This window comes from Sebastes umbrosus, chromosome 4 (genome assembly GCF_015220745.1).
Source record: "Sebastes umbrosus isolate fSebUmb1 chromosome 4, fSebUmb1.pri, whole genome shotgun sequence".
Taxonomy (NCBI): domain Eukaryota; kingdom Metazoa; phylum Chordata; class Actinopteri; order Perciformes; family Sebastidae; genus Sebastes; species Sebastes umbrosus.
The window spans coordinates 17,408,288-17,426,879 of record NC_051272.1 but is presented as its reverse complement, the minus strand read 5'-3'; the positions used below and the strand labels follow the sequence as shown (position 1 = coordinate 17,426,879).

The following is an 18,592-nucleotide window of genomic DNA, read 5'->3' as shown; positions in this document are numbered from 1 at the left end:
CTCTCCTGGAAATGTTATTTACACCCTGCTAACGATTTGTGCTAAGCTGACTGGACAATTCCTTCCTCTGTAATTCCAAACTTTTAAACACTGAGATCATTTCTGTCTGAGCCTGAGCATGATGAGATGAAACTATGTCAACCTGCAACTTCATCTCTCCTCACGGCTGTGCAAATGATCGGAGAGGCACCAGAGACAGACAGTTAGTTTCTTTGTTAGTTTCCCTCAAAAATCAAGTGTATTTTGGGTTAAAAAGTCTGATCTGAAAAGAACCGTTTGAAACAACTTCCCTTCTGTGAAACCTATGAAGGGCGGGAGGACTGAAAATGTACCATAAATGACACTTTTTATTGCTGTCATAAAAAGAGGGAGTGGGTATCTGGTGATGATACTAGTTAAACATTAGTTATGTGCTGATGACTTCCACTGAAACACCTATCATACAGTAACAATGGTCATCTTAGCATTTTCAACCACAATACTGTACTGAAAACCAGAGCATCACCTTTTGCAAATAAAACGTATTAAACTATATTTAACAGTATACTTTTTATTATCCAACAGATTTCTGTCAATTGGAGCATGATGAAGGTCAAGGCTTAAGCTTCTCCTTTGCTTTGTATTATGACCATGTCCAAGATAAGTGCATTCCTTTCCTATTCAAAGGCGAAGGCGGAAATGCCAACCGTTTTCTGAATGAAAGAGAGTGCATAAGAAACTGTTCCATCAAAGCAGAGAGTCTCTACCCCATGGATGGTAAGATACTTTGAAATACTAATATTAATATAACAATTCATCTTTATTCACCACTAACTAAATGTCTAATGTAACTTAAAAAAAACAACAACTGTCCTTCCTGGTTGTTGTCGGAGGACTTTGGAACATGAACTGGCTAACGAGGTAGAGTTTTATGGCCTGTAGGACCATGAAAGGAAACCATCATCATCAAGCCTCCTCTATCGCAACTGAGGGAAAGAGAGAGAGAGAGAGAGAGTCTAGTTGAGACCTGCCTCAACCAGATTATCATTGTCTGAAGAGGAGCATGTTCATTATATGACCACAAAATCTTCATGACATCAATGCCAATGCTATTTTGCGTATCACTTGAATAGACCCAAATAGTTTTACTTATTCCACCTAATTACTTTATATCCTCAGAGACTGCAGGAAAGACACGTGTCAGCATGAGTGTTAGCAATGCGCCACCAAGTGGTGAAAGAGCAGGACTACTCACTCAAGACAGATGGAAGTGTGAATGAATACACCTGAGGCTTTTATAAACTGCTGGATAAAGTTTTAATTTTCTTTTGAATATATATATATAATATTAGTATTGTTAATAAACTGCAACCACTGCTATGACTGCTTCTATGGGGATTTTCTCTTTACAGTGTCCCAAGCTTGCCACCTTAAAAAGGCCGCAGGTGGATGCCAGGCTCAGCATTTGAGATACTACTACGATTCTATTCATGACAAATGCAAAAAGTTCCTCTGGACCGGATGCTTTGGAAACGGAAACAGATTTTTTGACCACGGCAGCTGCAACGCCACCTGTGATGGCATTCACGGTGAGCACTATATGTACACATTTGTTCATAATTACACATGTTAATATATCAATGTGTCAATGCATGTTTTAAAATGTCAGTGATGAGTCAGTAATGACACTATTGAAAATATGTTTTGTCAATTGTTTTTGTTCTAAGATGAGGGCGACGAAGAAGAGGAGGTGGAGTCAGACACTCCTATTGGTCAGTAGACACACAATGAAACAGAACAGATCCCTGTTTTAGTTTATGTGCATAAAAAACAATCGATCAAACTGTTTTGTATAGCAACTTTCATACAGGTTAGTGCAGTTCAAAGTGCTTCACAGATGACTGACGAGCCAAAAATAAGACAGAACAAGTGTGGACCATGAAAACAACAGAAAAGATCAAAACAATTCAACAATTTGATAATTTGAGACAAATCCACACGAGACAATAAAATTATAAAAATGTAATAAAATAGAATTAAAAACTACAATAACAGTAGTAAAACAGTGTGAAGTAAAAACTACATTAATAAAATAACAATAAAATAGAGCAAAATTATGCAAATTAAATACAATAAAATAAGTGATGAATAAAATAACAATAATAAAAACAAATGTTTACAACTTAAATACAATAAAATAATTGAATAACATAATAACCCTTCTTAATCAAAGGCCTGGCTGAATATGTAGGTTTTAAGTAGGGCTGTCCCAAATACCATTTTTTGGGCTCCGAAGCTTTGATGAGAATATTCGAAGGTATTCAAAGTTTCGGGACAGCATCGCAGCCCCACTACTGTACACACACGCACCTCTACACATAACAGCGATATCAGTCTGATAATAACTAATAATAATTCATGTTGAATATAAATAATGACTAATGTTGTGGGATTATTCCTTATTTCATGGGCTATTTTGGGATGTATACATTATTATTACATACTGTATATATAAAAGAACCAAAACAAAAGTTTACAAATATTGTTATATACTTTTTTTGTTCGAATGTTAGTATTTAATCTTCATGAATCCTACTCATCTGTTACACTGTTGTCCTCTTCAACAGCAATCATCTGTGGCGTTCTGCTCGCTCTCATTGTTGCCGGTATCTTCATAACTGTGACCGTCTTGACCATTCAGTCAAAGTAAGAGGGTTGTTTTTTATTTGTCTTTACATAAAGAATGATGACGGACTACAAATGAAAAGCATTTCTTACAGTTAATGACGACCCTCCTGTAATTATCTTAATATTGTCTTGTACTAGGAAAAAGAACCCCAAGAAGAAGTCATCAGGGAAAAGTAAAGACCCTGAAGTACCTCTTCAGGAGAAGGGGACTGAAGTGGCATAAAATCACATCACCTCGATAGCAACATGTGGAGTCTTTAGTTTTGTATTATAACTCTACCAGTCTTGATACCACACATATCAACTGATTAAAACATTTAAGTTGAATTTAGATCTTTTTTTTTTACTGACATGTAATAGCCATTACAATTTTGTTCAATTTTCTATTTTTGTCTCACCAAAGTTTCTTAAGTTGTATTTTTCTGGAGCTTTATTGTGTACTTTCATTCAGCAATATAAAACCAATCTGATCAGTCAAAGTGTAATCAAAAGAAACCAGAGCTGAAACGATTAGTCAATTAATTGATTAGTTGATTCATCAGCAACAATTTTGACTGTTGAGGTTTCCGTTGTTCCAGCTTTTCAGTTGTGAGGATTTCCTGCTTTACTTTGCCTTATGTGATAATAAAAAATATAATTGGGTTTAGGACTCTTGGCCCCCTGACAAAATTATTTTGGATCCAAGAAATTGTGACATTTTTCACACATTTTATAGACCAAATGATTAATTGAGAAAACAGTCGGCACATCAGTTATTAATTAAATTCATTGGTAAGTGCTGCCCTAGAAAACACATCCATCATCAAACCTTTTGGGAAATGTTTCCATTAGAAGCAAGTCAGAGTTTTTTTATGACACTCAAGTATAAACAGGAGCAGAACGAAGAAGTTACCTGAAATGCTTTTAACAACGTGGTCTCGTAACATGTCAATGTTTCCAAAATATAACTGCATCATTACCTGGCTCGAAGATCTGCTGAAAACTGTCTGAAGTCTCCTGAAGGCATGTGCCAATTCTAAACCCAACACATATATTTAGAGGTGTTTTTGTGAAGTGATGCCCACTGCACACTCTGTTATTATGTTTTCCTGCTCAGCGTTTGTGAGTCTTTTGTTTTAGGCTGTAAACATCTCAACAAAAAACAACTTTTCAGATTTTTTTCACATTTATCCTAAAATGTGCGGCTGTAATATCAAATGCTGATGTTTGGGATATAAAAGCAGTTTTGCAAAAGAATCACTGGTATGTTGTCTTATTTTACGGAGAAATGTTCTGGTGGAGTTCCATTTAGTTTTTGTTTTTCACTGTATATGGTGTAAATATACATAAAACATCTGATTATCATCATTGATTTGATGAATGCAGGCACTTTGTAAAAGTTAATCTTTGAGTAAATAAAAAGCTAATATTCCCTTGAGGTCGAGATCCCATCCCCTGTATGGAAAGATGGGGATGAATATATAGCCTAATATTTGATATACAGTGTTGGGACGGTTGAAATGTAATACATTACAGATTATTATTTACCCTGTTAAAAATGTAATAAGTAATGTAACTATTTTAATTACTTCATCAAAGTAATGTAAATAATTACATTTGATTACTTGATCTAACAAATGTCTTAAACTGGCCAATAAAGCTGAAAATTCCTTAAAACATAAACTTAGACCAGGACGTGTAAACCTCACAATAGTACTGAACACTGATTACTGTCAAACTTGTATTAAAACTTCTTCAAAATAACTTGAATTAAGATTGGAACAGAGCAACAGCATGGATGTTATATAAGCTTGTTACCAAAAAATAATATACTTCGATGTAACCCCTTTTGTAATCACCAACATTTTGATCAGTAACTGTAATTGAATTTTTCTTCTTCTTCTTAATCCTCTTGGCCCGGAGCATGGGCGTCCACCATGGATCTCCACCTCACTCTCTTCTGTGCAGTGATCTTTGCTTCCTGCCAGGAGGTCCCGATCTTATTTAGCTCGTCGAGCGTGCACCGTCTCCAGTTGTTTTTTGGTTTCCCTGGCTTCCTCTTTCCTTGTGGGTTGTAGTCCAGAGTTTGTCTTGTTATGTTTGTTTCCAGTTTTCCTGTCTGGTATAATGTTCTAACAATTCAGCATCCAATTCTCGTTCTTGACTTAAGCATCAGCAGACTTTTCCCCCCTTGAGGTCTCTGTTGAGTTTGCCCCAGGGGGTTCATGGGTCCCATTTGAGGGTCGTCAGTTAGGCTTAGGTCAATTTCAAGGTAAGTATCCATAGTTTCGGTTTCTGTAATCATTTATTTGACAGCAGGGTGGGTGATTAGCCCAAACTGTCGTTTCCACCAGTTATCTGCAGTGGTCGTAGACCATTTTTCTAAAAGCTCCATGGTCAAGAGGCAGTTTTGACTGTGTTTTGTCTGACCCCTCGCCCTATACCTGTCCGGTTTGGTAAACCTGCCAGGAGTTGCCTCTCACCGGCATAGCTCTAAGGGATCAGTGGGGTGAACAAGCTCCCTTACAACAACAAGGTAACAGTCATAAAGGAGTGAAATGTAATTGAATTACATACTTTTATCAGTAACAGCAACTGATTCATGTCCGCTCAACCATTTTAGCAGTCATCATATATTATTATAATGATTGTAAGTGTGATTTCTGTAGACTTGAAAAAGAGAGTATTTCCCATCTATTCTTTCACTGTATATATATACAAGAATGCTGATGTAGCCAACTTTCTACATGAGAAACTTAAGATGAATGTTAAAATAAATAAATATAACATAAATATGTTACCTGATGTATTTTATTTATTTATTTTTCTATTTTGTTTGTTTCTGTTTGTCTTGTCAAATTTCACCTGTTTTGTCTTGCTTCACTAAATAAAAAAAATAAAAAAATAAAAAATAATAATAATATATATATCTATATATCTATCTCTCTCTCTCTCTCTCTCTATATATATATATATATATATATATATACAGTATATATGTTTGATGGGCCTAATGCTATATTTTAGTCAAGAGAAGATTGGAAATAACATGCTGTATATCATACAAACCATCATAAGCGAGGCAGTTACACTTCTAAACAAATTTAAGTCTCACATCACGGCTTAATTAGGTTAAATATTAGAATTTCTACATGTCAGTAGGTATAAATATAATAGTAAAGACTTGCGGACCCAAATAAGAGGCACCTACAGTGTCTCTCTAAGTGGCACCGGGGAATGTAAAAGCGAAGAAGGAAATAGTTACACGTAACTCTCAGAAGCTTTTTCATCTTTGATTGGTTTGCTGGGGAAATGTAAAAGCGAAGAAGGAAGTACTTAAACGCAACTCTCCGAAGCTTTTTCATCTTTGATTGGTTTTCTGGCAAACGGCCGAGCCGGCAGAGAACGACGTCACTTCCTGTAAGGTATTTCCATTTGTTTGTGGCAAACGCCAGCAGTGATCTTTAGTACCTTATACACACCAAAGCTTACTATTTTAACTTACAACATGTCCGGGTGGAACCGGCGTTACCTTTAATGTTCTGTAAGCTGCTGTTACTACTGAAATGATGCGAGAAGTATAGTCAAACGGTGTTGAAAAGACAGGAAAAGACAGAAAAACGTGCGTTCTTGAGCAGAAGTAGTTGGTCGGCTAACGTTAGCTAGCTAGTATCTAGGATACAGGTTAACTGGCTGACTATTGTTATCGCTGCCTTGTTCCTGGTTGGTGTTGTAGGTGTTGGCTAACATTAGCTGACTTACTACTACAACTGTGGACTGATGGAGTGCCCTCATCTGAACTCAAACGTGAGCTGTCCTGCTGAGACCTCCCGGTTCCCTGGTAACGGTGCTCCGTCCTCCTGGTGCTGCAGCGGTAAGATAGACTTTAATGGATGCATACATTACAGGTGTTTCTTTGCAATCATTTTGGATCCCAGCCTTTCCTGATATACTGCCACACAGCTAATGTTAGATAGAGCCTGGCCATAGAGACTGGCCGACACAGGGAGACCTGGCTGCTTTAGAGAAGACAGGCTGTGTCAGCTCTGTCCACGGAGACAGGTGGAGACAGGTAGAGAGAGAGAGACAGACCTGGCTGCCCTAGAGAAGACAGGCTGTGTCAGCTCTGTCCACAGAGACAGAGAGACAGGTAGAGAGAGAGAGAGACCTGGCTGCCTAGAGAAGACAGGCTGTGTCAGCTCTGTCCACGGAGACAGGTGGAGACAGGTAGAGAGAGAGAGACAGACCTGGCTGCCTAGAGAAGACAGGCTGTGTCAGCTCTGTCCACAGAGACAGGTAGAGACAGAGAGACAGGTAGAGAGAGAGAGACAGCTCTGTCCAGAGAGACAGGTGGAGACAGAGCAACATTTCCTGCTACAATGTATATCACATATGAAGAAATTAGGAAAAAATTCTTTACAAAAATTAAATGTAAACTCCCAAGATTTTGATTACAAGTCAACACAACAGCTATCACAAGGGCAGATCACAATGAACACATGAAGGAATAGTCATTTCAAAAGAAAAATCACAGCAATACATTGTCCTGTTAAACTGTACTCTTCTTAATTTAGACTTCATCTTTTATCTCCAGTTTGTAGGTCCAATAAAAGTCCATGGATTTGCCTTACCTGTCTGATGGTCCATTGTGGAAGGTAGGTTTGTTGTCGTTTATGTTGACAACTAAAGCTATAGTCAGAGTAGCAAACATACTACACTTAAAGGTCCCATATTATGCTAATTTTCAGGTTTATACTTGTATTTTGTGTTTCTACTAGAACATGTTTACATGCTTTAATGTTAAAAAAAAACTTTATTTTCCTCATACTGTCAGCCTGAATATGCCTGTATTTACCCCTGTGTCTGAAACGCTCCGTTTTAGTGCATTTTGACGGAATTGCAATAGAATTGCATTGCTAGGCAACAGCTTGGGTCCATGTGTACTTCCTGTCAGCTGATGACATTTACATACACTGCAACAGGAAATAAACTGGGACACATTTAGAATGTTTACGACTAAAACTGTGTCAAGGGTCTAAATATTGTATATTCGTGACATCACGAATGGGCAGATATCATGACTGCTTGTTTCAAATGCAAAGTTTCTGAATACGGGCTGTGTGTATTTCCCTGTGGATTGAGTTTTTCAATACATTCACTATATTTATATAGGACATAAGCCTGCTTTATAATAAAACAACTTAAAAATCTCACTTTTTTATAATATGGGACCTTTAAGTAGCTAATACTCTGGTGAGTCTCAGTCCTTTTGCTTTAGGTGACCGTTTTTTAATTATACAACCATGTAAGGGTTGCAATACATAAGTTAAGATTTTTAGTCTACAGATCTAGGGATGTCACGATTACCAGAAATCTAGTAGTCGATAACAATACCAGTGAATTTCCACGATTCTCGATACCAATTCGATACCACAGTAAAAAACAACAACAATAAATCCCATGTAATTCAACTCGTACTCTTTTATTAAAAACATTTGAACATTACAAAAAACAGAGGCATGTAGCCTTTAAGTAATAAATAAAAATAATTTACCCATTTTGTTTGTTTTGGCGTATCAGCGGCATGTTATCAGCCTATAGTCCAAGTTCAAGTTACCATCATTGTTTGGACAAGGGAATGTAATGTTGTCTGAGCTTGGCAAATGGGTTATAATCGTTTTTATTGTGCAGCTGACACACAATTTTTTTATCCAGATGGTAAGAATAATCTTTGAGGATTCTTGAAATACTGTCAAAACATTAGCATGTTGTGTTTAACAACTTTCAAAGATCATCAGGGATTTTTCTTTCATAACAACAGATGCTCTGGTCGATGAGGAGCACCGTAGTTGTTCTCAAGATGAAAACTGCAATATCTATTTTTCTGGGCAGATTCTTTTGATAAAATTTGTCAGCATAACTTAGGCCAGCAATAAATATTAGATTAATTTCTGGTAGTTCCATATGTTGTGTGTAATAAAGTAATCTCTTTCTATATAGATATGTCAATGGACATGCAAAGAAACACTTTGAAGAGAGTCAAGTCGTTGGCATTAATCAAAAGAAGGGCGAGAAACAGGAGAAAGAGAAATCCCATCATTCTGTCTGCATGGACTGCAGCAACTACAGCGTGTTTTGGTGAGTGTCCTTCATGACCAACGTATCTACGTCTACAATCTGTGACTCACTGTGGGACCCTGCAACAGTACAGTCATAAAAACGGTCAAAGGATGGTTATCTTGTGGTAATAAGAACCAAATGTTTCTTTATATCCGCTTAAGTAATTTATTGAAGCTTATCAGGTACTTTGTAAGTGATCCGACATTCTTCTGGTTACATGCCACAAATGATCACATGTTAATTACAAGCCAAACGCAGTGATCTGAATTTTATGAACTATATTGAGAAATATTTGATGAAAGTCACTCAACTTAAATGTTACATGATACCAAATTGAAACACAATGTAATATATTTATGATACTGTGCTTCTTATGCAAAGTTTTAATGGGTCCAAAATGACCAATGTCTTGACTAATGTGGATTTTTTAGTTACAGATGTGATGACTTTGTTGTCAATGACACCAAACTCGGGCAGGTGCAGAAGGTGAGGGAACATCTGCAGAGTTTAGAAAAGTAAGTACAAATCTCAAGAATGAAGTCTTGAAATATTATATGATAAACATGTCATTTTGTCTCATTGCTTTACTCCATCATCATTACACCTACAATGTTTGCCCTCTTACAGTCCAGCAATGATGGGTGACAGACAGAGGAAAAGAAAACTTCTGGAAAGCCCAGCTTCAGACAACAAGTTGTTGAAAGACAATGTAAGTGGCTGAAAATATTATGATTGATTTCTTTTGAAAGAAAAAGCAGTAAGTTGCAGCCACTCCATAGTTGTGTTCTGGCACAAAAGACTGTACTACGGCTTAAACTTAACTCAAATTTTCCTTTTACAAGTCTTTGTTCACACTGGGCTCCAATTAAATGAGTCACAGCAGCCTTTATAGAGATTTACACCAAGTGACTACCACAATATCTTTAAATGTTAGCTTAAAACTTGCTTTTTAATCATGATTTTTCCTAAGGCATTTTGAAAAATATACTGTATACATGTATATGTATATTTATATATACAGTATATACACATCTTTATGCATTTCACTTGTCTCTGTCAGGACGGGGCGGCTTTAGGTGCTACAGGCCTGAGGAACTTGGGCAACACGTGCTTCATGAATGCCATTCTGCAGTCCCTCAGGTAAGGCTCTGCACTGAAGATGGAGTATGTGGGTGGTAAACTGAGTTTGCAGCATGGTTCAGTAGCTCTGCCCCTGTAGACCCAGGGCCCCACGACCAGTCATCCTTTATTAATACAGTCTGGGGCACAGTCAGGGGAATTACACAGGCTGCTTGGAAACAAGACACAGTCAAAGGACAGATTTCCCAGCAAAGAGACATTTTTCCAGGACTGGTGTTTTTACATTTTCTTCATATTGAGTACATTTTATATTACTGCCGACCATTTACCAACGCATTCCATAGATTTTTTTTAAATAAACATGATCTGTTTTCCTACTTCACAGGCAGCCATTAGTTTCCATTCATTTCAGTATGGTGATAAAATCAGAAACATGGCTGTGAATTTCTAGTTGTATATAATATGGAATGTATAGTTGTTGTATTTATATTATCTTTGCATATCAACCTCGGCTTCCCCCTTAAAGTCAATAAATAATTCAATTCATCAGTAAATCGAAACAACCAACATATTTGCATGAGGGTGAGCAGTAATGTAACACAGACTTGATTTATCTGCAATGAATCCTCTTTGTATCATCTTGTTTTCACATTATGTTTATTGGCTTTTTGTTCATTTTGAATAAACAGAACAAACATCCACAAACACCGTCCCTCCCATCCCCGATAACACAACATTCTCGGTAAAAAGAGAAACGTAACAAACATAGCATTAAATATAAATAAGCAAGTAGTTGTAGATAAGGGGAATAAAAAAACAACAAAACAAAAAAAACAACACATCCATACAGATAAACATAAATATACATATACAAGAAACAAAAGAGATTATATACACAAGTAGAAATATTTAAATGAGAATAATAATATAATATGTATATATCAACATGCACATTGCAATACAGAAATATCCATATCCATATATACACCTACATGTAGGCAAATGCATTTATATATATACATGCATACCAAAAATCATTTAGAAATTATATTAATACAAAAATCAATAGTGTGCAAATCAGTCATCGTCCTATTCTCTCTTCCTATTACTAACCATATTACTCTAGCTGTAATACAAATTATCTTGGAGTCACAGTGGTAGCACCAGTCTGATAACAAGTATCTACAGTCAGGTCGTTCACCCGTTGACATCAAGGTCAGCAAGGCCTGTAATTCGTTATCTATGTTGAATTAACCACTGGTAGTCACATGGTAATCAAGGCTGATGTCTGTTTTTCTTACGGAAAAGTGTGATGTGATAGGGGCGGGTGTTCTAACAAAATGTGTTTCTTTGACAGCAACATCGAGCAATTCAGCTGTTATTTCAAGGAGCTGCCTGCAGTGGCTCTACGCAGTGGTAAGACGGCAGGAAGAAGGATGTACCACACCCGAAGCCAAGGGGACAACAGTGTGTAAGGTCCTCTTCTGTAGGAGGGAGGATTTATGGGCTGAGTGTATTGATCTAATAATCATTTTCAGCAAGTATAAAATTGACAAAATTGTTTCTTGTGACTGTGAGTGATCATGGAAGATGACCGTCTCAGAAATCTTTTCTCATGAGGCTCCTAATAGCGGTATTTATCTTAATCCTGCTGCAGAGAAAGTCTGGAAAGACACACACTAAATAGTACAGAAATGAAGTTTGGGTATGTGTTTGTGTGTCAAGTATTGAAAAGTATTCCGTAAACTTTTTTCTTTTAGGCAGGCTTTAGATGTTGATTGTCCCAGGTTGTGTAACAGGGTTGCTTTATGTTGAACAGGTCTTTGGTGGAGGAGTTCAGGAAAACCCTGTGTTCCCTGTGGCAAGGAAGCCAGACGGCCTTCAGTCCAGACTCCTTATTTTATGCTATATGGAAAATCATGCCAAGCTTCAGGTATGCCAACATTGCACAGAAGAATTTGCCAGAATTAAGCTCTTCATGCTGAGCAGTAAACCGTTTCCTTTTCACTTCTGTTTTCAGTCAATTTGTTTGAAGCATATTGTAGTCAAGATATAATGGAAAAGACAGTATGCATCACAGACTGGAACAATTGTGAGTTATTACAGTAACTGTGTTTTTTGTGTCCAGGGGCTATCAGCAGCAGGATGCACATGAGTTCATGCGTTACCTGCTGGACCACCTCCACAGGGAGCTCCAGTACAGTCGCAACGGGGCATCTCACCCAGTCTCACCTCAGGATGGGGTCCGCCTCTCCACTGCAGAGGGCAAATGCTGCATGTAAGCCCATATAAACTTACAATTATGTTTTATGTGTTTCTCCTGTTTTTCAATTGATTTTATACCGACAAAGTAGACACATTTAGCATTGTAGACATGCTGTCATCCATGATATGTCTTCCGAAAGTGTCTGCTTTCTTCTTGTTGTTCCAATATCCCATTTTATTATAGCATTTTGGTTTAATGTGTCTGCTTATTTTCTTTTTTAAAAGCAGTCTAGTTTTAAGTTTGTACTCTTGGCCTTTAGAAGTTGTAATGATCAAATGATCATATCATAAAATGCTTTTGTATTTCATTTACTAGTCTGTAACATTTACTGGTCCACAAGAAGAATATGATGTTTGCATCATGCCCTGATTGAACACCAGAAGATTTGAATGTTCGTTTATTGATGGTTTGTTTTTTGATTCTTTACAGAAATGGGACGGCCAGTGTTGTCACATCCAATTTTGGTGGCATACTTCAGAACGAAGTCAACTGCCTGATATGTGGAACTGAATCTCGGAAGTTTGATCCATTTCTTGGTAAGACAGCAACTTTTGTTAGTGCATAGCCACGTACAGCAAGTTGAGGAAAGGCTCAGTATTTAATGTGAACACACATTACTTAGGGGTATATCATTAAAGCACTGTGAATTTATGTCCGTTCTTTTTTTACTCAGATCTGTCTTTGGACATTCCCAGCCAGTTCAGACAAAAGAGAAGTAAAGACCAGGAGCCAGGGCCGACCTGCACCTTACGTGGTAAGTTTCCCACTGTCAGAGGTAATGCCTTAATTAGACAATTTTTGGTAGTATTAGTTTCTAATTGTGTACTGCTGAGATCAATGACGGCATTTTCTATTGATTTATTTTTGTTTTAGACTGCGTACGTAGCTTCACTGACCTGGAAGAACTTGATGAAACGGAGCTGTACTATTGCCATAAGTGTAAAAAGCGACAGAAATCCACTAAGAAGTTCTGGATCCAGAAGCTGCCAAAGGTAGAGACCGAAATTTTCATTTCTTTTATTACAATTTAATCATTTTAAAGTTTATTCTGTGATAGTTTTGGGTGTAATTGGAGGTTTTATTTCCTCTATTATTAGGTTTTGTGCCTGCACCTAAAAAGGTTCCACTGGACGGCCTTTTTGAGAAACAAGGTGGATACCTATGTGGAGTTTCCACTGAAAGACCTGGACATGAGGGGCTACTTGCTTGAGGTGAGCTCAAAACAGAAGAAATGCGGATCATGGAATTTCATAATATAGTTTTTAAATAATTTTTCAGACAAGGCGTAGGAGCAAATGGTATAAATCCACGGCAAGACTTTTACAAATACATTTAAATCAGTATAAAAAATGATGAACAATAATGCATTTACAAAAATGGAAGTGCAGCAGATTATTCAGGAAACAGTCGTGGCTCGTAGGCCACACTAGTGACACAGTAATAACCGTTAGAGGCCAGCTGTGCTCTTTCACTTCAGGACTCTGTGAAAATTAGCTGCAGTTTTGCAAAAAAAGATCCTCACAAAGACTTGTATTAATAAGCCATCTTTGCTTTTCTGTGTCTGCTGTTATGGAAGATTCCAAGAGAAATGCATGCTTGTTTTTATTGGTGTTAGCTCAGTCATACTTGTAGGAAACATCACAATACCACAAGAACTTAGAGTACTTTTGCCAAAGTAAAACCTTTGTAATGAAGGGGTATGGTTTGGTAACTTCAAAAGGGAGTCAAGACACTAGTCACACCATGGAAAGATCTCAAACGAAATGCTAGACAACTGACTTGGTAATGCCTGTGAAATATGATATATGGATAATATAGAGAACTAAAATGGCTGCATTGTAAGTTGGGCACAAACAGAGGAGCCGCAGACAGCATGAAGAATACACTATTTAAAATAAAGATATAGAAGGTTTTTTTATATACAAAAATTACAATAGCTCCTTTGCCAAACTGGTGATTTATTCAAATTGAATTTTCCTGTTAGTCAGCTGATTATGGATTTATATCCAGAGAGAAAAAACATGTTTTGGGAGTTGTCAACCAGAGAGATCAACGTTGGCCTCTGCTGGCCGACCAAAGATAAACTGCATCTGGAAAATGATGGGAATTGTCTTAAATGTCATCGTTCACACACACTAATAGAGCTGAAACAGTCAATTAGTTGATCAGCATCAAATTAATCAGCAACTATTTTGATAGTTGATTTTTGTATCAGTGATTTTTTTTTGCAATAATGCATAAAATTCAGGGTTTCTAATGTGAGGATTTGCTGGTTTTCTTTGGGTTTTGGACTGTTGGTCGGACGATAAAAGACATTTGAAGACATCAAATTGGGCTTTGGGAGATTGTGGGGGGCATATTTCACAGTTTCCTAACATTTTATAGACAAAAGGATTAATCGAGAAAATCGTTGACAGATTAACCAATAATGAAAATAATCATTAGACTTTGATGTTCAAAGGAATAAAGAAATATAAATGTTAATTTAAGGAGGATATTTAAAGGGCAATGAACTGTGTTGTTACTGTACCACCATCTGTAGTGCATTTCATATTTATTATTTGGATCACTGGGTGATACCTCTAATGGTGACAGATCTGCAGCCAGCCATGTAGGAAGCCCTCACTTGTTTCCATGACTGTGCGGTGCGCATTCGCTGCTGATGCAGTTTTTATTTGATTATTGTGTAGTGCATTTAATGTATTTAGGCCATTCTGTGTCAAAGACTATGGAAATGTTCCCCCTCTAAAGTGTCCAAACTGATGCCTCCAGGAGGGGCGATTCTGTTATCTTAGTTTCCTTTCAAATTATTCCTTTTTGTTGTTGTTATTCTTTAAGTTGTATAATTTTGGAGTTGGTGGAGCCTCTTGTCTTCGTATAAAACACATGTGAACTCTGTCACACTAACCCTGGAACCGCCAAGGATTTTTGGGGGAATTTGAGAGTACCATCATTTTCACCTGAAACCTTTCAGACTCTAGTGTGTGAGACCTCTAGCTTGCATACATGTCAGGATACTACGTGTCTTCTTTTAAGATGTAAATCTTTGAAGCATGATGTTTTGGGTGGAATTGAGATCCCAGAAAGGAAATCTTGTCTTTTTATGTTTGCAGCCGGAGACTTCATTACCAGGAAGCTGCCTGTACGACCTTGTTGCTGTCGTAGTGCATCATGGATCTGGGTGAGTAGATGAAGTAAACACACAAAAGTTGAAATTAACGTTTGTTCAATTTTCCTCTGTTTGATTATAATTTGCTGTTTTAATGAGAACTAACAGCATCTAGAGTGCTGCAGCAGCATCTTGCATATATCCAGGGCTTTCCAGAAGGAGATGGAGTAGACAGCCAGTGGGGGAAAATAGCCAATATTATGTCCGTAAAAGCCCAAATTTGGTGGCCTCTAGCACGCTCTAATGTCACTATTCACCCCCAAAATGACCATTCATATATCAATTACTCATCTTGTGTTACCTTGAACACAACTTGTGCAGTATGATTCAAGTCTCATTTATTTAGTCGTATGCTCACTACTTCCCAAACACATGCATTTTTGCTAAAACCTTATTACTGTATTTAAAACAATTCTGCATAAACAGTCTCACCCTTGCGTAGGCGCACTACTCGCCTGTGTGAGTACTGTTTAGGGTCGATAAGTGTTCTTTTCCCCCCATCCAGCTGACAGATGACGCTTGCAAGATGTGCCTTTGTCACCATGGTAGCACAATTAACAGCTGGAGAAGAAAAAAAAAATACAAATCTAAACATCATCTGCCGACCAGCTCTGCCTACCACAGTTGGCTGTCAGTCTCCCAGTTGCTGTATAAACAATTCAGATGCAGTTTTGTAGAAAAGCCTTGTGGACAGCTGCAGTTTAAAAATTCATGTAGCCACTAAATGCTTAAAGGCATAAGAGTAAGACTCCTTGAAAATGCGTTAAGATATGCCAAGAACTGTTCATCAAAGTGCTGTTTCACCTCTGGCCTCTGAGTGGCGATGTTGCACTGCTGAACTGAATGTGTCCCTCTCACGTTAGCAGCAATAAATGTATTCTTGTAAGAAGCCAGACAGCAGAACGTGATGTATGTGTCTGTGTTCACAGAGTTGGATCGGGGCATTATACAGCATATGGCAGCCACGAGAGCCGGTGGTACCACTTCAACGACAGCACAGTGACTCTGACCAATGAGGACACAGTGAGGAAGGCCAAGGCCTACATCCTCTTCTACGTGGAGAGGACTGAACAGGTGGCCGCAGACAAGACTGCCACGAACAAGCCTGCTGTGGACACAGCAGCCACGGGCAGCGGCCCTTCAGAAGCAGTTGCTCAGGACAAGGTTGCCACAGACATGGTTTTGATGGATGTGCCAGCCTCACACATGAATACCCAGGAGGACGTGGCGGCCCCAGATAACGCTGCGTTGGAAAATGTGGGTGAAGACATGGCTGAATTGCATAACACGGCTTCAATGCAGGCTGCGACAGATAGGGATACCTCAGACCAGGCTGCAACAGAGGAAGCCAGCCAAGCCATACCAGCCGTCGCACAGTGATTCTGTCAGACTGCCTCAGACCAGCTCCTCACTCCATTTTGACTTCACCTCAATCACATTTCTCACAGTGCTTGATTTTAAATAGTTAATTTCCAAGTTTAATGTATGTGCAACTATTTTCTTTTTTATGACCTGCATGACAGCATCATGTATAATTTGCTGCTTGAGATTTCGTTAGTATTTGCATTTATTTCCTCGATGTTTTATTCCTCAGTTGAGGTAGACTTCTCTGTATGTAATAGATTCCAAAGGTGATTGTTTAAAATAATGAAGTAAAGCTGTAGCCTTGGAAAACCTCAGTTGGTCCAATATTTAGCCTAGACTGAAGAAATCGACTGTAACAATATTTGGAGTTTATTGCTTTTTCTAATTTTGTAATTTCAACCTCTTGAGAACCTCATAGTACTGTTTCCAGTCATTAGGGGAGATTTTAGGATCTAGAATGCATTTATTGACTGACAAGTGATCCTTAGGGCTTTAGAAAAGTTGGTATAACTTCGTGACCAGAACCAATGTGAAAGAAATGATCATTCTTAAATTGTTTCGTTTGTGTGTATTGATGCTGGAGTATAATTTAACATTATGTTGATCTGAAATGGGCTTAGAAACGGGCCCCGGTGAAATTCTCTTTTAAAATGTATCAGATAAAGTGAACATGACAAAATACAATGAAAAATCTTTTTCAAATGTTTGATGTTTTTTTAGCTGTGGGGGAAAAAAACACCTTAAAATTCACCTTTTTCTGAACACCACTAAACCATTACTACAGCCAGACAATATGTAGACAGGAAGACATGGTTGTTTATTCTACCATTACTATTTTATGTAGTTAAAGTATTTTGTCCACTGGGTGCTAATGTTATTATTATTTTAGTAATCTTTTAAAATGGCAGAAGCTCCCATTATTGTAATTACTAAAGTCTGAATAATAAAGGCCTAGAGTCATCCCACCATGAGGAACAATCTCCCTTACAGTCCTAGTGGAGTTTATTTGTGCTTCACCGTCTCTGAATTCTGTCGTAGGATTCAAATTTGTGAACTATAGTTGAAAGATACTGAAGAAGATAAAGTAAACTGCAGGACAAAGGGAAAGACGGCTGAAATGATAAGTAGATCAACAGAATATTAATCTGCAACTACTCTGATAATCAAGTATTGAAGTCATTTTTGATGCAAAAATGCCAACCATTTAATGATTCTTACTTCTCAAATGTAAACATTTACTGTTTGTCCTTATCACCCTAATAGTAAGCTGAATATATTTGTATTTTAGATGGCTCTTCAGACAAAAAAAAACAATTTGAAGACTTTATCACAGACTCTCTCTCACTCTACTTTTTGATGTAGACCAAACAATGAATCAATTAGTCTGAGAAATAATTAATTAATGTTGAAAATGATCATTGGTTGCAGCTCTAAATTAAAGACGAACAAAACTTGATCACAAATATGTTTCTATGCCTATAATTCTTTCAGCATATACTGTAGCTGTTAATGTCTTTTTATTCAGTAGTTTATTTCCTTTGAGGAACTTTAATAGCAAATTTGAAGTATAAACTATTTACACCATATATGTGTACAATTTGATGTACGTGTATAGGAACATGTCAAGCTGCACACATGCACACCAGAAGGTACATTGCGTTTATATTATTGTCCCCGACACTCTTGTTCTGTCTTGCAATAGAAAACATCCTTTGATAGGTACGACCTTAAAGGAGAAAGAGAGCACATCCTTTTTTATGTTGTTTTCCTCTTTCCTCTAGCGAACATCTCCGCCCACACACACACACACACACACACACACTCCCCTCGGGACACGTGCCAGCCAGTCAGCCTCCTCGCTCAGGCAGGAACAAGCACTCCTGTATGATGATGAACAGCTGCTCTTCCTCGCCTGCTCACAGGTGGCTGTGGGCTCGCTACTCTGT

General features: G+C 37.7%; 2 protein-coding genes across 4 annotated transcripts; both read left to right on the top strand.

Moving 5' to 3' along the window:
• Nucleotides 1–1,306: 1,306 nt before the first annotated feature.
• Nucleotides 1,307–2,994, top strand: si:dkeyp-73b11.8 (BPTI/Kunitz domain-containing protein; the record flags this gene model as incomplete). Its single annotated transcript, XM_037766953.1, has 4 exons — nucleotides 1,307–1,568; nucleotides 1,707–1,751; nucleotides 2,607–2,685; nucleotides 2,806–2,994. Coding segments are annotated over 4 exons (471 nt in total), but the record flags the coding sequence as incomplete, so codon positions are not given.
• A 2,936-nt stretch (nucleotides 2,995–5,930) lies between these two features.
• Nucleotides 5,931–17,474, top strand: usp3 (ubiquitin specific peptidase 3). 3 transcript variants are annotated; one of them, XM_037768345.1, is made up of 16 exons: nucleotides 5,931–6,066; nucleotides 6,383–6,520; nucleotides 7,241–7,301; nucleotides 8,647–8,784; nucleotides 9,198–9,281; nucleotides 9,394–9,475; nucleotides 9,827–9,906; nucleotides 11,204–11,317; nucleotides 11,666–11,779; nucleotides 11,975–12,124; nucleotides 12,542–12,648; nucleotides 12,786–12,866; nucleotides 12,986–13,104; nucleotides 13,210–13,323; nucleotides 15,226–15,293; nucleotides 16,211–16,661. In XM_037768345.1, the coding sequence occupies exons 2-16, from the start codon at nucleotides 6,427–6,429 to the stop codon at nucleotides 16,659–16,661; spliced, it is 1,857 nt and encodes a 618-aa protein (XP_037624273.1). In that variant the 5' UTR covers nucleotides 5,931–6,066; nucleotides 6,383–6,426. The 3 variants fall into 3 exon arrangements, with proteins under 3 accessions (XP_037624273.1, XP_037624272.1, XP_037624274.1); XM_037768344.1 differs by having other exon boundaries at nucleotides 6,010–6,071; XM_037768346.1 differs by lacking the exon at nucleotides 5,931–6,066 and having other exon boundaries at nucleotides 6,078–6,520; nucleotides 16,211–17,474.
• The last annotated feature ends 1,118 nt before the right edge of the window (nucleotides 17,475–18,592 follow it).

Excerpts from the sequence above, each read along its gene's own strand:
- usp3 (XM_037768346.1), top strand. The coding sequence starts at position 6,427 with ATGGAGTGCCCTCATCTGAACTCAAACGTGAGCTGTCCTGCTGAGACC. Across the intron at positions 9,282-9,393 it reads CATCTGCAGAGTTTAGAAAA|TCCAGCAATGATGGGTGACA; the intron begins GTAAGTACAAAT and ends GCCCTCTTACAG. Across the intron at positions 9,476-9,826 it reads ACAAGTTGTTGAAAGACAAT|GACGGGGCGGCTTTAGGTGC; the intron begins GTAAGTGGCTGA and ends TGTCTCTGTCAG.